The 20543-nt window shown below is 36.0% G+C and overlaps 1 protein-coding gene across 1 annotated transcript in view; it reads right to left on the reverse strand.

Annotated features, from left to right (window-relative positions):
- LOC140754521 (protein Fe65 homolog) overlaps positions 1 to 20543 on the reverse strand; it is a 108183-nt gene that overhangs the window by 76765 nt on the left and 10875 nt on the right. Inside the window, exon 2 of the mRNA XM_073089548.1 lies at positions 12831 to 13008. Coding sequence (XP_072945649.1) covers positions 12831 to 12969 — 139 coding nt within the window. The 5' untranslated portion in view covers positions 12970 to 13008. The remainder of the gene's footprint in view (positions 1 to 12830; positions 13009 to 20543) is intronic.

The following is a 20543-nucleotide window of genomic DNA, read 5'->3' on the forward strand; positions in this document are numbered from 1 at the left end:
AACACGTCATAGGCCACGCGGCGCCGTTTCATAGAATGTTTTCATGAAAGCTACGCATGGATTCTAAGTATTTTGTTTAACAAACTTGAAGTGGAATGCTAATTAGTTATGAGAAATAGTTTATTAGACTTTGGTTTACTATTGAAGTGGATAAAGTTTAAAGGTAGAACCCTCTGTGGTTCGTCTGTAGGTTCCGCCACTGCCTCACCTATTTCTGCCAAATAATGTCAGTAAAAAGCAGTGATATCCTAGTGTTTAAGAAACTTTACCTCTTGATCGAGGGGTCAGAGGTTCAAATCCCCTTCCTCCCGGACCTCGGTTACGAGTAGACGTGCTCTGAGTTATTACCAGTTTTATTTAAAAAGTTAAAATACATTTCATATTCAATTAATTCGAAATTAATATTCGGAGTTCATGAACGAAGTGCAGTTTGTAGACGTCTGCATTATAACATCGGCATGTTACAAGCATTGCGTGCGATTGAAGAGTGAAGAGTGTATTATCGCCCCTGCTAGTTACGCATGTACTGCTCTCTACCTGCGTACGCGCCGCCCAGCTTGAGGATCATCCAATCGCAGCACGGATTTCACCCGTCAATCACCAAGCGGTTAATGTAATGTATGCCCATCTCTTTTAACGCGCCCGGTACTTGTCTGTATCCACCTGTTGCTGCACTTGTTGTTGTTGCTTGCAAGTTCTGTTCGCCTAGTATCCTATTACTAATACTTTGAGATGCCACTGCGACGCACACCTCCGACATCGCCGCAAGTACAGATAACGCGTGGACCGTTAAGCGCACTGACGGGTTTAAACCCTGCTATATCACAAACATTGCAGCATTGCGCCTCCGAACCGGACTTAAATTTATCCAAATCAGCTGAAGAATTAAATCGTGGTGACTTCAACGTTACCCAGCGTTCGAAACGCAAGCGTTCTGAATATACTAACGACCAGTTCACTGACTTCATGTTAGAAATGAAAACCATGTTTACAGAATTTAAAGCGCACCAATTGTCACAGGACGCTAAAATGGATAAGATATCTGCAGCAGTTGAAGAAATCAAAGCCCAAAACGCTACTATGCAAAACACTGCCGAGTTTCTGGCGAATAAATTTGAATGTATTCAGTCCCAAATAGATAATTTAGAATTAGAACGTGGTAAAAATTTACAACACATACAGGCTCTAGAAGAAAAGTTAGAAAACATAGAACGCTACAAAAGGGCAACGTGTATTGAGATAAAAAACATTCCGTACATACAAGGTGAGACAAAACAAGCATTACTAAAACATGTATCTTCCATTGCAAATGTCCTTAAAACATCAGTCGACCCGCTGTCTGTGCGTGACGTATTCCGCATTAGTAAAAAAGAGTCAGAAGACAAGACAATTATTGTGGATTTTACAAGTGTACTTACGAAGGAGAAAATTATTCAGAACTATAAGGAATATAATAAACACAACAGGACAAGCAAATTTAGCACGGAATCACTACATATAAGTGGACCACGAAGGCCAGTGTTTATATCTGAGAATTTGACGCCAAAGATGAAACGCCTCCTTTATCTTAGCAAGGAATATGCAAAGACTAACTCCTTTGATCACTGCTGGGTGTCTCACGGAAGAATATTCCTCCGGAAAAAAGAAGGTTCAGGAGCCATTAGCATTAGATCCGAGCTGGACCTACGAAACTTTGGTAATCCTAGCAACCTGTGACTAGATTTAATAAGATGCTGTTTTCAGTTTTGTCTACATAGTCTTAGTCATTACTTAAATATTTTTAAAAGTACATTTGTTAATAGCCTATTACCATTTATCATTCACACACACATATTCATTCACACATATTACAAACATTCTACACAAGTAACTTATATCTTGTATAATAATAAAACTAATTTATGTTTATCTCTCAATAGTCTGTTGTTCCAATGCGTTCGCATGCATATACTCAACCATATTTTATACTTTCACACATCATTATCAGTTCATTCCTTAGATTACACTGCAAACATGAAATTTGTTCGATCTCCTTATCATTATGGATAGTACATTAGAAATAACTAATGATATAGAGGAAATATCTATTTCTCAGTCATACATATGTGCTCCTGAAAACTGCCTAAAATATCTTTCAAATATTAACGAACCATTTACTATCTTACATCTTAATATCAGAAGTATTGGCTGTAATTTTAACGAGCTTCAGTTACTCTTAAATCGTATAAATATTATTTTCGATGTCCTTATATTAAGCGAGTGTTGGCTGAGTAAGTGTCAGTACATGCCCAATTTACCTGGCTACAAATCATTTAAAAGCTCATTTTCAACACAAAATGATGGAGTGGTGGCCTACGTTAGGGACGGATTAGCATGTACGATACATAAGCCTCTATTAATTGATGCCAACTGTCTCGTTTTAAAATTTACAAACGATTTGGCTATAGTTGCTATTTATCGTTCCCCATCTGTCAGAAATGTCACAAAATTCTTAGATTCCTTAGAGAATACCTTAAATACCTTAAATTGTTATAAAAATATTGCACTAATTGGAGATATGAATATTAATATAGTACCCAGAAGCGGTGACATGAATGCTGACCCCTATTTAAATATTGCAGCAGCGAATGCACTGTTACCAGCTCATGTATTTCCGATTAGAAATAAAAGTTGTCTAGACCACGTATTATTAAAATCAAACTTAACTTCAGTCGCGTTGGTCATTGACTCATTTATAACTGACCATGCCCCTGTTATTTTATGCTGCAGTCGAAAAATGACAATGAGTATGGCTGCACGTACTAAAATTATAACTGATGAATCGGCTTGCGTTAATGATATAAAAAGTACAAATTTTTCTGACATTGTGTCTATGACTGACCCTGAAATGGCTGCAAGCGCTTTTGTTCATACATTAATGGATATTATTAAAGTACACTCGCGTTCAGTATGCATTCCTAGCAAACACCGTACTATTAAGCCGTGGATGTCGCCTGGTCTCTTGCGCTGTATTCGTAATCGTGACCGTCTACATAAGTTGCATAAAAAAGATCCTGATAATCAAACTTCTAGGCTAACTTACACACGTTACAGAAATTACTGTACCAACCTACTGAAAAAAATAAAACTAGCCTATGAAAGAAGGGAATTTCAAAAAGCGAAAAACAATCCTAGGGCAACTTGGAAGCTCATTAAAAATCGTATTAATCTAAATAACAAAGAAAATACATCTACTGACCTGTTACAGCAACACCCAAATCCAGAACAGTCTATTAATAAGATAAATGAGTATTTCAGCAGTATTGGGAAAGAGCTTGCCTCAAAATTCACATGTCCATCTAATGTTGATGCCTTACCTGGTACCTCGCGCATAAACTCTATGGCTCTGATTCAAACAGATACTGACGAGGTTCGAAACATCATCCTAGGTCTTAAAAAATGTGCGGTCGGTTGGGATAATATTTCAGCATCACTCTTGAAAGCCACACATGACGTCCTTGTTCCAGTGATAACGTATATCTTTAACTCCTGTCTCACCTCTGGTATCTTTCCCTCGGTATTCAAAGAGGCCATAGTACATCCGATTTACAAGGGTGGGGATAGAGCATACCTGAGTCTTAAAAAAAAAACAAGTATTCAAAGGTATGCGAAGTCTATCAATATTCACTTGGCCAGCGAGGTGGACTATGGCCTTATCCTTCTCATTCTGAGAGGAGACGCGTGCCCAGCAGTGGGACAGTAATGGTTTGATGATGATGATGATGATGAATGTCAGTATTTAGCGCGACTGTGTTTCGGTTTAAAGGGTGTGGTAAGACATAAGTATTTATCCGAGACATTTCAACTTAGTTCTTACGGGTAGCAACGAATTTACAGCCGATCTAAGGTCTCCTTTCTTGTTTGGTGTAGATTAAGAATTTTCATACGTGGTAGCGGCCACTTAACACCTGATGTGGTGTGCATGCTACATTTATTTTTTATTACTATGAGTCGCCCTTATTATTATATGAGGACTAGCTGATCCGGCAAACGTTGTGTTGCCATATAAATAAAAAAATGTTAAGGATGAACAACCCTTATCACATAGGGGTATGAAAAATAGATAGTAGCCGATTCTCAGTCCTACTGAATAAAATTTGGTGAAAATCGGTAAAGCCGTTTCGGAGGAGTACGGTAACTAACATTGTGACACGAGAATTTTATATATAAGATTTAATATAATTTTCACACATGCAAACATGCATGCGCACATGCGGCCGCTGACACGCACGCACTCAAGGTGGTAGAACCCTTTCTGGTTCGACTCCGGCGGCACCACCGCCACACCTTTTTCTACCTAATAACAGCAGTGTTAGGCGCTGCTGTGATCCGGTTTGAAGGGTGTGGTAAGGGAGACAGACTTTTCCGAGGCGTTCCAGCTTAGTCCTCAGGGGTAGCGGCGCATCTGTTGCAGACCTCAGGTAGGAATATCTAATCCTAGCTGGGGTCGATTACAGATGTCCATGGGCGGCAGTAGCCACTTAACATCAGGTGGACTGCATGCTCGTCTGCTACTCTTATATTATAAAAAAAAAAAAAAACAAAAAAAATGTCGATATACAAATATTTTTTCTACTTTAAGTTCCTAATACCTACTTAGAACTAGCTATACAACACGTTGGTAACACTCAATAACCTCTTGACCGGGTCGGATGGAGTGTCCTTTATAACTCCAGACGTTCTCTATTGTGTTCGCCGTAGCCTCTACCTATGCCTGTAGCATCTCTATTGCATCCTACATCGTACCTACTCTTGAGGGATGTACAAATAATATATCGATTTTGAAGATAAATGGAATTGTATTTTTGAATAAAACAGGTGTGGTAGATTAGTGATTTTAAAATCGGCCTCTCATTTGGGGGGTCCGAGATTCAAATCCCGACACACATCTCAGACTTTTCAAAGTTACATAAATTCATTTTAGGAATTAATAATCAATTGCTTAAACGGGGAAGGAAACCATCGAGTAAGGTTCGAGGTTCGAGGTCTAAGCGGAGCTTTGCATTAGTGTGAGTTATCAGAAAAGTAGAGTCAGATAAAAAACTTTCAAAAATAAATTTTATCATTTTTAGTTAGGTACATAGTGAAGAGGTATTCTTGTTTAAAAAATATAGTAAGAAAATGTTTTTACATTATGAAATGAAATTAATTAAATAAACTCTGTAGTATTTAAACCCACCATTTTGTTACATTGTATAATTTTTTAATAAGAGCTTATCGCGAAATTTTTCGCGAAAGTCTAGATACACTTAGAACTAAGTCTGTGATTTGAAAATTGTACAATTCAGAAAAATGCTGGATTTAACTACTACAAAGTTTATTTTCCTAATTTTTTTAATTTTTGGTCTGTCTTCATATTTTTATAAGATTCAATTTCGTGAATTGTACCAAGTATTAACGTTGCATTTTTAGTTAATTAAAAAATATTTGGGTTATTTTAAATTACATTTCAACAGAAAACAATTTTTGCCATTTAAAATTATTCGCCACATTTACGTTTATTTATATTGGATACCATTTTACTAAAAAAACAATCACAAAAACAAAATATTAAAAATTAAACAAGTTTGCAACCAGTACAAGAAGTGAGGAACATGTACAATTGCAAAAAAGCAGTATAAGCCGATTTAAATCAATTAAAAGACGTACTCTGACTTCACACCTACATGTGCACTCACATAAATGCAAAGCTCAGCTTAGACCTCGCGGACTATACCCATGTATGAAGTCTGCCAATTTGCGTTATTTTAATAATTTTAAAAAGTACATAACTTTGAAAAACGCATGCTTGGGATTCGAACCCCGGACCCCCCATTTGAGTGTCCGAGTTTCAGCCGGATTGATATCATTAAAGTAATTTTATAACTTGAAGTAAATTTGGACTAAATAGTTGAATAATTTTGTGAGTGACTCAACACTCGACAAAATGGAGCATTTCGTAGGCTTAAAAATCTCAAATTTTGGAGAACATCCAATTACTAGATACAGATGCAAAGGCCAAGGCCGGCAAATTTGGAAACCTGAGAAGCACTTAACTATCGATATCTATTCTATCGATTATTTTGCTCTCAAACTTATATTGGCATTCATTGCATTTTTTAAAGCGATTTGCCAAAAAAGAAACTTAGTATCTATTCGTCGCGATTTTTCAGCAGTTTTCCTGAAAAACAGAACAAAGAAAACTATTTCTAATATTCTTAAATAGTGATAGTGTTTCTGGACCGATTTTCACTCCTTTTAGGGTTCCGTGCCCGAATGGTAAACGTAACCCTTTTACTATACTACTGTCCCACTATCTGTCTTTACGCCATAGATCTTTTTTTAACCGACTTCAAAATGGGGTTCTGTATTCGACTGCTATATACGTACGTATGTAAGTAATATATATGCCCGCGATTTTCTCAAAAACTAAATTCATTTTTTTACTGGAATTCAAGCCCACATTTTTACTGCAGAGAATACTCGATTTTATGCTGTTCTTGGCAGTCTCCATAGGAAGACACTTGTTATTGTGAGAAGTGTAAATGCGTGCATCTAGCACCCTCTCGGTAGTAACTATTCCTAACGTAAGGGGGAAAAATGCTTAAAAAGACTTGTCCTTGTTGTTGAGATGATGAAAAGAAGATGTTCAATTTTCCCATGGAATAAAACATCATTGAATTTGTCTATGGCATTGAGGAAGCGAACGAAAATGCATCTCCCATCGCTGGGCACGGGTCTCCCGTAAAAGTGAGAAATTTAGGCCATAGTCCACCGCGCTGGCCAAGAGAGCATACTGTCCACCTGATGGTAATTGCCGCCCATTGACATATATAACCAATTCCAAATACGAGTAGTACAGGCGTTCTATCTTAAGCCATTCGATGTCACACAGCATATAAATATAAATGTATCACTTGAATTTACGGATAGTTGTTCTAGGAACTTGGAACCTGCTCTACGTGTTAGACTGGTATGTTACTTATTTTCGAAAAGTTTGCGTTTCGGCACAAAAACAGCTCACAGAAGTTTACAAACTGCATTAATATGTAAGCCTTATATACATACAGGATCCGTTGCCAATAAATCTGTTATTGTACGAGAATTTATCAATTTTTGTTAGAAATACGAGTAACTGTCAATATTCGATCTTTGATTATAACTGGTAGGTATCAACAAAAACTATGATCGCTTAACTGCATATAAAGCGCTGCAATCTTGAATTTTACGCTAAAACCCTCTTAAGAAACGTTCTTTTACTGAGCCAAGAGTGAACTATCGAGAGGCACTAAGCGTGACCCGGTCAGCGGTTCTCAAAGAATATGAAGAGAGAAATAGAAATAACGGAAACAAGACGTCCCATCGATAGTATGTTGCATGGTATGCATAGCAGTGATAGCCTAGTGGTAGAAACTCAGTGTCTTAATCGAGGAGACCAAAGCTAGAACCCTAGGTGCCTCTGTTTTTTCAAAGTTATTACTTGTGAACAGTAAATCAGAACATCCTGTGTAAACCTACACGCCTGTGATAAAAAAGGTTCTCAAAGGTGCACTTGGCTAGTGATCAATTGTCAAATCCCTTCTTAGTCTGCAACAGACCCCTGTCCAGCAGTGGGACAAAAATGAGTTCATTACATTCTAGACCCATCGGTTTCAGGGTTACCTGTTAGACATTTTATTTTTATTAAGTAGAAGATCAATATAAATAAATGTTGTAATGCATTCCGATTGTTCAATTTGTTATATAGAACATAATTTGATAACATCTTTCATACTAACTGTTACAGTCACGTAACCCGTATCGACAGACATCTAGGCGTCGTAGCCAACGTTAAAACGCTTATATTTACGCAAATAAATTCAAAGGTAATTTGCTAAAAGATGTTACAAAAATATCTAGTACTAGCTGACCCGGCAAACGTTACGTTGCCACATAAATAAAAAAAAATGTTAAGGGTGAACAACCCTTATCACTTACGGATTTGAAAAATAGATAGAATATTTGAAACTGCGATGGTAGCGAAGTCTGTCGAACCCAAGGTGAAACATTTCAAAATCAACAACTACTTACGAATTAAAAATTAATTAAAAAAAGACCTTTATATCACGGCGTGCGTAAATTGACGTTTTACGCACGCTTCGCGTGCGCAAAACCCCCATTTCCGACCCCGTAATATAAAATTTTATACAACACGCGGACGAAAAATGTTTTTCTGACTCGTGTGATTGCAGTCCTCGCCTGCGGCTCGGCCTGCAAACTCACACTTGTCAGAAAAAAATTTTTCGTCCTCGTATCGTAATGTACTATTTCCCACGGACTAAATCGTGAATCTAAACCAGTCTCAAGTCCCCATGAACACACACAACAAATTTCATCAAAATCAGTCCACTCAGGAGGAGTTCAGTGACATACACATGCACATAAGAAATATATATATATAAAGATTTCCCAACAAAACAATACAAAAACTTCTATAAAATAAATAGGTGCAGCGTTGGTGGCGCCACTATCGCGCAAATTATCCACTACCCTCGGACAAAAGCATTGCATAGCTTCAATACGGTCCGCGTCACAACAGATCGGCGCCGAGATGTCTGCAGATAACGCGTTGCGTGACGACTAGCGCTATTTTGGCTCAACCGAGTTAAGGCCTTTCTGTAGAAATGAGGATTCGACTCAAATAATATTCATTTATCGATGGATTCATTTAAGTGGGAAGAATGAAACGAATTGGAGTAAGGATAGTGAAAGAGTATAGAGACAGGGCATTAAATTTAAAACTTTAGAGCCTCTGTGTGGCATAGCGGTTTATATTTGGCTTTAGCCATCAACAATAGGGTAAAGCGTTGATGGCGCCACTATCGCTCAAATTATCCACTACCCTCGTTCAAAAGCATTGCATAGCTTCAATATGGTCCGCGTCACAACAGACGACGCCGAGATGTCTGCAGATAGCGCGTTGCGTGACGACTAGCGCTATTTTGGCTCAACCGAGTTAAAGCATTTCTTTAGAAGAGGATTCGACTTAAATAATGTAGTGCGTTACAACGTTCTGTAAAGTCGAATATTTTGAATGCTCTGATCTTACGACTAACTTATAAAAAAATATGGGAGATTATTATAGGAGATGTAGGATTACATTTCCGTAATATGTTGCGTCATATTGAAAAGAGGTGAATGAAATTGGCTATTGTATTATTAGGTGTAGGGATAGTTAAAGAGTCGGAGATTTGTTATGGAAATTGTTGTCTAATTCGGGTAGCTAATATAATTAGCTTTTATATGTTTTAACTACTTGGTTTTACTCAATACAGCAGCGCAAACATTTCTATAACACAAAATGTGCATCATTAATGGTGTCACTATCGCGCAAATAATTCCACTACCTACATACAGTTCGGCGTCGAGATGTCTGAAGATAGCGCATTGCGTGACGGCTAGCGCTATTTTGGTTCAAGTTAAGGCATTTTTATACGAGGAATCAACTAAAATTAATTAGTGCGTAAAGTGTCTTTAATTACCTTCCTACCTTAATGTTAGTTCTTTGAATTCCATTATACTGGCTAGTTCGTTTTGACTGCACTGCCAATATTTATTTTAGATTACCTACAGAAACAGCGTGGCAGGTGGACTGCTAAATACGTACGTCAAACATTACCCTCCGCGGTCGTGTAAAATTCTATGACCTTCTCCATTTTAATGACTGCTGTAAGTTACCCAACTAAAGTACACTTTCAAGAATATTGTTTTCTAACAATAGGTATCAATAACATGGAAACGACAAAGCCATGTAGGCTGTTGTAGTAAGTACAATTAGTAGGCACTTGCTGTACAGACGACGAATAAAAATAAGCGTAAATATAATATCTCTTCTCTGTCCTGAGTAAGCTATATATATTTTATTTTTGTTTTTTCATATGTATGTACTTAATATGTGTTTACTACTTTTTTTTTTCTCAATAACATGTCTCAAATTTGGCGATTGTTGTACACTCCAGTAAGTGGCATGCATACTGGCCTATATCTTGTGAATGTTACTTATATGAATGTTTGTATGTTATGCTGTTGTTGTGTCTAAAATAAATAAATAAATAAATAAATAAGCGAGTATAGCTTTAAGCTTAGATACATAATAGTAAGGAACATTATACTGTTATTTACGAGTAAGTACCTAACATTTTATATTGGAACTGTTTTATTAAAAATAGTTTTAGTAAAAACATTAATGTCATTTACTCTTTCATAAAACATGTCCGATATAAATGACACGAATATAAGTAAGGCTTTTTGTATTTTTAATTACGCATAAATGTAATAATATGTGATGATTATATTTGTTTGTCGTCACAATGGTCACCATGGGGATTAGATATGCAGAGGCATTTGATTTGTGGCATCATCCGCTAGGTGTACACACAAGTGATATAATTAGTTCTCTAAATATTTTCGCTGGTTGTGGAGGTGAGTGCGAATGGCAACCACAATTAAAAGTAAAAGTGTGAGGATATAAGCGTAGACAGTGTCACTTAGTAAAAACATTACAGAAGTAAACTTTTAATTGTCATTTTTTGTAAATTGTTCATGTTTAGACTAAAAGAAAGCTTTGTTGTATTGAACCGTTGACTTATAGCAGCAATATCGCATATCGCGTACCGCTTGTAGTGTAACAAGTATGGTCCCAGAGGTCGTATTGCGCAATGAGTCGAACAGGTCACGATTCGCTATCAAACTATTTCAATATTTGTCGGAACTGGATCGATCTACTCAATTATTACCTATAACAATCTGCCTGTCCGATTTGTGACTGACTGCTTGTATTATCTTGTATTATAAAACCAACTACGGTTTCAACCGCGTTTAAAAGTGTAAATATTCCTAGATTTCATAGGGTTAAATTTTTTTACGCGGAATTGTAATTCTTTTTCTCGATAAAAGTAACCTAAGTGTTGTCACTTAATTCTTTTTTGAAAATAAATGTACTTCATCTCGTCAACATCGGTCGAACAGTTTTGGAGATTTAAGCCAAGACAAATATTCTATCCACATGTTTGCATTTGTGATGGTTGGTGCACGCGATATAACGATATTAGATATATGTACAAACACCAATATCAATTTTTTTATACTTATGTATAAGAAAGGTTTAAAAGTATACCGATTAGTCTAGACTTCTAGACAAGGACAGTGTTTGCTTACTTGTCATATCTTCAGCGACACGACAGCGCTTCAAAAACAATAGCGATTAGGTACATTTTTATTAGGTTTATGACATTAAAATTATGTTCTGCATGTAATGTAAATTCTGGTAACAATTTTTATTAAATTTTTTGAACAAAGTGGACGTCATAAAATGCATAAAAACTTTATACGCGAATAGATAAAATTGAAGAATTTGTGATTTTTATATCACTGCCATGTGAGGTTATATTATTATTATGTTTATACTCTTGAAAACTAAATATAAAAAAATATATTTAAAAAATTAAAACTTTTGACACTTTCGGGATGGGAAAAAGTACTGAACTCGCGTGACTCCGTTACATACATATAGGTACATTAAAATAAAGGTATGGGTCAATCTTAAAAATAACTAAAAGATGTTTTATGCCTCCATCGGCTCCATTACATTATAGAGGATATGTAGAATGAAATATATAAATTGGATTTAAATCGGAGTGTTATATAAGTCTCTTTCCACTACTTATTCCTTTCCGCTCCTGTGTTCTGGTTTTAAGGATGTGGTAAGGGAGACATACCTTTCCGAGGCGTTCCAGCTTAGTCCCCAGTAGCGGTACATCTGTGACTGATCACACTCAGGGCGGAATATCAAATCCTATCTGGGGTTAATTACAGATCCATGGGCGGCAGTAGCCACTTAAGATCAGATGGACTGCATGGTCGTCTGCTACTCCAATATTATAAAAAAACTTCAATAGTAAAAAGAAAAAAGTTTACATCCACGTGAGCAGCGCCGCGAGCGATTTCTCGTAACCAAAATATTCACTCAAAAGGATGTTAACGAAAGCGTAAAACTAAGTAACCAGTTTGGTTTGCTTTTTACTATTGCAATAAATCAAGCACGCAATTCGCGTGTTGAACGCTAATTAATAAATCAGATGAAACAAACAACTTTTGATTATAAACAGGATGGAATGGAACCGGTTTCAATATAAGTTACCTAATCCTACATAATGTAATAGAAAAAACGAAATTCCACTTGACATCTTCAGGGATGTCGTCAGATATTTACAATTGAATAAAGAAATATTAGAAGTCATTAGACATTAGAAGTAACGTAACTCTAACGTAAGACGTGTAACCTCTAACAGATGACGATATTTCCGTAACTTTCTAAACACTAATTATTTTCTTCCATAAAAAGCATTCTTTCCATAGCAGCGTACAGGGGTGTAACAGTACCCTTAGTATGAGTTTTTACGTTTACTCGAAAACGTTCACCATTTACGTATACGCTTGTACAGCGTCCCCGTAGACTATCAGCATTAAAATTTCGCATTATAAGTTAAAAAAAATAGTCAATTGTAACGACGTTTAATTTTACAAATATAAATAGAATGCATATATTTTTACATTTTTAATTTTGAAAGCGCTATGATTCCATTTTTAAACATATTCTGCTGAATTTTAGTTCCGATATGGTCCGATATGGAAAGGTATGGGTGCTGTATGAGCGAATACGTAAACAGTGAACGTTTTCGAGCAAACCTAAAAACACATACTAAGGGTACAGAACAGTTATTTCAAAAACACCGAACACAGTACAGTACAGATGTAATAGTGGGTGTACTTACCTATAAAGCTGTCCTCATCATTAGCATGCAGCGCGTGCATGACGAGCGCGGCGAGGAGCGCGGGGCGCGAGGGCGGCAGCGGCGGCGCCAGCCCGCGCAGGCTCACCGGCGCGGCGGACCAGATAGCCCCGCAGAGCATGCCCTAGCGCTCCGCCCCCGGCATCGCCGGTGACCAACCCTGGGGACGAGGAAATTTACAACTTTAGACCATAGATAAGTAAAGATTACTCACTCCTAACAAGAAAATGTACCCAGTTTTGAGAATTGAAATAGTTGCGTAAAAAACTTTTGCCACGTCTCCGTGCTAAAATGTCCTTGAAATATTTGAAATATTTTTTTTATTTATTACGTAAATTATGCAGTATTAGTTATTTATTCGTAAATTTTCTCTAAAAATGTTTTTATTCGTCAAAAATTCAAAAAAAGAACTTACTAAAATAAGCCGTTTGTGGCTTTATTCAATTTCAAAGCGACGAAGTATCTTTACTAATCTATGCTTTAGACTATGCAGGTAGAAATGTCTGTGATTCGACTAAGACAGCACACTTTTAACAGCAGTGTTAAGCGCTGCTGTGTTCTGATTTGCAGAGTAAGAGAACTTTTTGAGGCCTTCTAACTTACAACTCTATGTAGCAGCGCATCTATGGCCCACTTTAGGTAGGAATCTAATCTTATCTGGGGTTGTTTACAGATGTTCCATGGTTGGCAAAGCCACTTACCATTAGATGGACTGCATGCTCATCTGCTATTTCTTTATCTTTATTATATATAAACAAGATTGACTCTTAAGTTTCTCTGGCCTAGTGCGAATTGGTAAACTTCAAACAACAAACGACTTTTTAAACTCTGAAGCATGTAGGTTACACGATGTTTTGCTTCACTGATCAAGCCAATGATAATTAATCAGTACTTGGTAGATGGTAGAGTACCATATTTTACTTTATCTTTAAATTTACTGAGATTGGACCACTAAAGTCAATATTAGCATACAAGGCCTTCGTATATCAAGTAGTTTTATTAGATGTCGTAAAAGTAAAATTTTCTGGACACGAGAGGGTTGAATTGAGGTCATTGCAACTCGGGGACGAATCAACAACCCTAAAATGCCATCCGTCTAGCTTTGTCATTGCATGCGATGCATGCATGCACAATAGTGTTTATATACGAGGCCAGACCTATTAACCTTACAGAAGCAGTATTAGGGTTGAAATATGTCATGAGGTACCTAAGTATAGCCCTGGCTGTCTAGGTAATAACGTTTAGCAACGTCGCGCTGACAGCAATTGGATGGGTCACCATTAGTGGCGAGTGTATGTCTCAATTTCGTGGTTCGGTGGGCACTTTAAGTCGGGTGTTCTCATTAAATAGTTGTCGTAAAGTTTGTCGAAAGTCATATGGACGGTATGAAAAGGAATTTAGACCTTCATTCACCACTAGTTATGTGCGGATTGGTAGACCTTTCAAACTTTTACGTATTATCAAATACATTTCTAGCATAGTAATAGGTTTCAGTAAAGGTTTAAAGTAAGTTTTTTTTTATATTTAACCTAACGATAAGGCAGACGAGCTACCTGATGGAAAGCAGTCACCGTCGCCTATGGACATTTGCAACACCAGAGGAGTCGCCAATGCATCGCCGGCTTTAAGTGATATTAAATTAATAATATGCAAACATTGAACCCTGGACCCCCAGTATAAGGACCGAAATTCATATTACTTTCGTATATAAAAACGCGACAGTATAAACTGCATATGCCAATGTACCTATGTTTTCTTGTTTTGATTTGTTTAATTACCGTGAATAAATTACTTAGAAATGAAAAAATGAAAAAACGCCACCTTTCAACCTTTTTCCAGCTGGAGCACTGTATATTCCGTGCTAAGCGACCTTATTTTTTCTCATTGCAAGATTGCAATTGCTATCTTTTGTCCTCTATCTATTGTGAATGTGAATATTTCTTTCTGCGCCATAAATGAAAAAATAGGAAAAATGTAGGCTTTTCACAATCAGTATAACTTTCAAATTTAAAGGTTGAAAAGGACATCATCAACCCATTACTGTCCCACTGCTGGGCACGCGTCTCCTCTCAGAATGAGAAGGATTAGGCCGTAGTCCACCGCGCTGACCAAGTGCGTATTGGTAGACTTCATATACCTTTGAGATTTTTTTTATAAATCTTTCAGTATGCAGGTTTCCTCACGATGCTTTCCTTCACCGTTTAGCAAGTGATAATGAATTTCTAGTACGCACATAACTTCAGAAGGTTTCAACTAACTTACTAGAACTTAATTCAGAGGTTCAGAGGACCCCTCGATCGAGACGCCGAGTTTCTTAACCACTAGGCTATCACTGCAAAGGGAGTTACAATTGCTTAATTAACAGATTTAACTTATTTCTGAAATTGGGAAAACTTTTTAAATTAAGTTTTATTATTGTCAACAACTTTTGTAAACAATAATTTTATAACGATATATAATTACAAAAGAAACTACCTAATTAAAGTGTAATTAAAAGTTTTTTGTTAATTACAAATTGTATTTTTTCTTGTTCTTGTTGAAAACAATGAACATTTTTGTAAAAGATAACTACGTGAGTACAATGATTAAACGAAATGACAAATATCTATTTTAATCCAATGAGGCAAACAAATGGTTATAATATTTCGCATAAAAATCAATATAAAATGGTTTTTCCGTTGCACATTTGTCACAAAGGTTAAAAGTTCAGGGCGATATTATTCACAACTGAATGGCCCTTTATTCGATTGTTAATTCACTGATTTAGTCGGTTTTATAATTATTTCAACATGCACTGTGACTTTGTTCACGGTGATATTTAATCAATTGTTTAAATAATAAAGGTGGTAGAACCCTTTGTGGTTCGACTCCGGCGGCACCACCGCCACACCTATTTCTACCTAATAACAGCAGTGTTAGGCGCTGCTGTGTTCCAGTTTGAAGGGTATGGTAAGGGAGGCAGATTTTTCCGAAGCGTTCCAGCTTAGTTCTCAGGGGTAGCGGCGCATCTGTGGCCGACCTAGGTCGGCCACAGATGCGCCGCTATATCTAATCCTATCTGGGGTTGATTACAGATGTCCATGGGCGGCAGTAGCCACTTACCATCAGGTGGACTGCATGCTCGTCTTCTACTCCTATATTATAAAAAAAGGAAGAAGCCACTTCATAAAAGGCGCTAATGTCATACTTGTGGGATCATTACAGGTGCAGCCAAGGGCAAAAGTATAAAGTATTGTAATACTTTACATACATTACAAACTAGCTTAATAGAGACAAATATGTTCCCATTATTACAAAAACTAATCAGTAAATCCAAATGTTAATTTCAAAATATAATTAAATATCGCAGGCAGGTACTTAACTAAAACATTTAATTGACTGTGATTAATTTAAAGAAGAAACTGTCTTACACATTGATCAGTAAAATATATAGTTTTTAGTATGTAGATATATCATTAAATTCAAATCAAAGCAAATAGTTGCAACCCTTTAAGTCCCACTGCTGGGCACAAGTGTCTCCCGACTCTGGGGTAGGTCTCAGGTATACTCTATGCTGCTTCAATGAGGTTGGTGGAAGGGTTATAAATTAGTGGTCCATATCGGATGTTTTCAAATCACTAGGTTTCCGATTTAATTTAACTACTGCTATCCAATGATAATAATAAACTTCGACGGATAAAAAAATCTATTCATAGTCTATTTCTTACTACTGACATTATTTTAATTTCAATGTATTAATTTTAGATTTAATTTTAATTTCAATATATTTAATTTTTCTAAGTTCTTATTAATTGTATAAAATTGTGTAATATATATTCTTATCTTGTATTTAATGTAAATTGTAGTCTTATTATCATTATATTTAAATCTACTAGAGCGTCTATTCTGTAAATGCCGTGTTCACCTATAATTGTGGGTACACGACTTATTTTTCTAACTTTTGCAATGTAATTTATATAAGTGTATACTACGTTGGTGAACCTTTAATAAATAAATAAATAAATGACATGTATCCATATTAGTGGACAGTTTGGTGATTTCTATGCTTCGTTCAACAATTTTTGCACCTTGTTTTGACAATTGTAATTTATAATTTTAATACTAGCTGACCCGGCAAACTTTGTACCGCCTCAAAATCTATTTATCAAATATATTTCATATAAAAAATATGTAGCTTTCGAATGGTGAAAGAATTTTTAAAATCGGTCCAGTAGTTTTTGAGCCTATTCATTACAATCAAACAAACAAACAAAGTTTTCCTTTTTATAATATTAGTATAGATAGTATAGAAAACATTTTTATTTTATTAATTTATTTGGTATTGTTGATCGAAGTTTCTACGGAAAGTTATTATATGTATTAAATATAGCATGTTTCCCAAAGAAAAATGAAATAAATACCTGAAACAAGGAAGCGCGCATGATATTTAGTCTCCAAAGGCCACCCACCCATAGCATACATATAAATCAATATCAATACCATGGTCATTACGGAAAATCAATACGAATGCGGACGGTAATCTCCATCACGCTAATCCACCACGCTAATGACAGCAATGGTAGGAATGATACAAATATTATAGGTAATAACGTTTAGCAACGTCGCGCTGACAGCAATTGGATGGGTCACCATTAGTGGCGAGTGTATGTCTCAATTTCGTGGTTCGGTGGGCACTTTAAGTCGGGTGTTCTCATTAAATAGTTGTCGTAAAGTTTGTCGAAAGTCATATGGACGGTATGAAAAGGAATTTAGACCTTCATTCACCACTAGTTATGTGCGGATTGGTAGACCTTTCAAACTTTTACGTATTATCAAATACATTTCTAGCATAGTAATAGGTTTCAGTAAAGGTTTAAAGTAAGTTTTTTTTTATATTTAACCTAACGATAAGGCAGACGAGCTACCTGATGGAAAGCAGTCACCGTCGCCTATGGACATTTGCAACACCAGAGGAGTCGCCAATGCATCGCCGGCTTTAAGTGATATTAAATTAATAATATGCAAACATTGAACCCTGGACCCCCAGTATAAGGACCGAAATTCATATTACTTTCGTATATAAAAACGCGACAGTATAAACTGCATATGCCAATGTACCTATGTTTTCTTGTTTTGATTTGTTTAATTACCGTGAATAAATTACTTAGAAATGAAAAAATGAAAAAACGCCACCTTTCAACCTTTTTCCAGCTGGAGCACTGTATATTCCGTGCTAAGCGACCTTATTTTTTCTCATTGCAAGATTGCAATTGCTATCTTTTGTCCTCTATCTTTTGTGAATGTGAATATTTCTTTCTGCGCCATAAATGAAAAAATAGGAAAAATGTAGGCTTTTCACAATCAGTATAACTTTCAAATTTAAAGGTTGAAAAGGACATCATCAACCCATCACTGTCCCATTGCTGGGCACGGGTCTCCTCTCAGAATGAGAAGGATTAGGCCGTAGTCCACCGCGCTGACCAAGTGCGTATTGGTAGACTTCATATACCTTTGAGATTTTTTTTATAAATCTTTCAGTATGCAGGTTTCCTCACGATGCTTTCCTTCACCATTTAGCAAGTGATAATGAATTTCTTGTACGCACATAACTTTGAAAATTCAGAGGTTCAGAGGACCCCTCGATCGAGACGCCGAGTTTCTTAACCACTAGGCTATCACTGCAAAGGGAGTTACAATTGCTTAATTAACAGATTTAACTTATTTCTGAAACTGGGAAAACTTTTTAAATTAAGTTTTATTATTGTCAACAACTTTTGTAAACAATAATTTTATAACGATGTATAATTACAAAATAAACTACCTAATAAGCTACCTAATTAAAGTGTAATTAAAAGTTTTTTGTTAATTACAAATTGTATTTTTTCTTGTTCTTGTTGAAAACAATGAACATTTTTGTAAAAGATAACTACGTGAGTACAATGATTAAACGAAATGACAAATATCTATTTAAATCCGATGAGGCAAACAAATGGTTATATTTCGCATAAAAATCAATAAAAAATGGTTTTTCCGTTGCACATTTGTCACAAAGGTTAAAAGTTCAGGGCGATATTATTCACAACTGAATGACTCTTTATTTGATTGTTATAATTCACTGATTTAGTCGGTTTTATAATTATTTCAACATGTACTGTGACTTTGTTCACGGTGATATTTAATCAATTGTTTAAATAATAAAAGGAATTAGGTGGTAGAACCCGTTGTGGTTCGAAACCGGCGGCACCACCGCCACACCTATTTCTACCTAATAACAGCAGTGTTAGGCGCTGCTGTGTTCCAGTTTGAAGGGTGTGGTAAGGGAGACAGACTTTTCCGAGGCGTTCCAGCTCAGTTCTCAGGGGTAGCGGCGCATCTGTGGCCGAGCTTAGGTAGGAATATCTAATCCTATCTGGGGTTGACAGATGTCCATGGGCGGCAGTAGCCACTTACCATCAGGTGGACTGCATGCTCGTCTGCTACTCCTATATTATAAAAAAAAAAGAAGAACCCACTTCATAAAAGGCGCTAATTTCATACTTGTGGGAACATTACAGGTGCAGATAAGGGCAAAAGTATAAAGTATTGTAATACTTTACATACATTACAAACTAGCTTAATAGAGACAAATGTGTTCCCAATTATTACAAAAACTAATCACTAAATCCAAATGTCAATTTCAAAATATAATTAAATATCGCAGGCAGGTACTTAACTAAACATTTAATTGACTGTGTTTAATTCAAAGAAGAAAATGTCTTACACATTGATCAGTAAAATATATAGTTTTTAGTAGGTAGATATATCATTAACTTCAAATCAAAGCAAATAGTTGCAACCCTTTACAAGTCCTACTGCTGGGCACAAGTGTCTCCCGACTCTGGGGTAGGTCTCAGGTATACTCTATGCTGCTTCAATGAGGTTGATGGAAGGGTTATAAATCAGTGGTCCATATCGGATGTTTTCAAATCACTAGGTTTCCGATTTAGTTTAACTACTGCTATCCAATGATAATAATAAACTTCGACGGATAAATGACATGTATACATATTAGTGGAAAGTTTGGTGATTTCTATGCTTCGTTCAACAATTTTTGCGCCTTGTTTTGACAATTGTAATTTAATTTATAATTTTAATACTAGCTGACCCGGCAAACTTTGTACCGCCTCAAAATCTATTTATCAAATATATTTCATATAAAATATAGCCTATGTTATTCGTGGATAATAGCTTTCGAAGGTGAAAGAATTTTTAAAATCGGTCCAGTAGTTTTTGAGCCTATTCATTACAATCAAACAAACAAACAAAGTTTTCCTTTTTATAATATTAGTAAAGATAGTATAGAAAACATTTTTATTTTATTAATTTATTTGGTATTGTTGATCGAAGTTTCTATGTGAATGTTATAATATGTATTAAATATAGCATGTTTACCAAGGAAAAATGAAATAAATACCTGAAGCAAGGAAGCGCGCATAATATTTAGTCTCCAACGGTCTCCCACAACAAAACGTACATAGAAATCAATATCAAAACAATACCATGGTCATTACGGAAAATCAATACGAATGCGGACGGTAATCTCCATCACGCTAATCCACCACGCTAATGACAGCCATGGTCGGAATGATACAAATATTACACACGACACGTTTTAGTCTTTTTTTTATCACATTAGAGCAGACGAGCATGCAGTCTACCTTTTTTTATAATATAAGA

Source organism: Epargyreus clarus, unplaced genomic scaffold (genome assembly GCF_041222505.1).
Source record: "Epargyreus clarus isolate Ecla_fem2 unplaced genomic scaffold, WU_Ecla_fem_2.2 ptg000029l, whole genome shotgun sequence".
Taxonomy (NCBI): domain Eukaryota; kingdom Metazoa; phylum Arthropoda; class Insecta; order Lepidoptera; family Hesperiidae; genus Epargyreus; species Epargyreus clarus.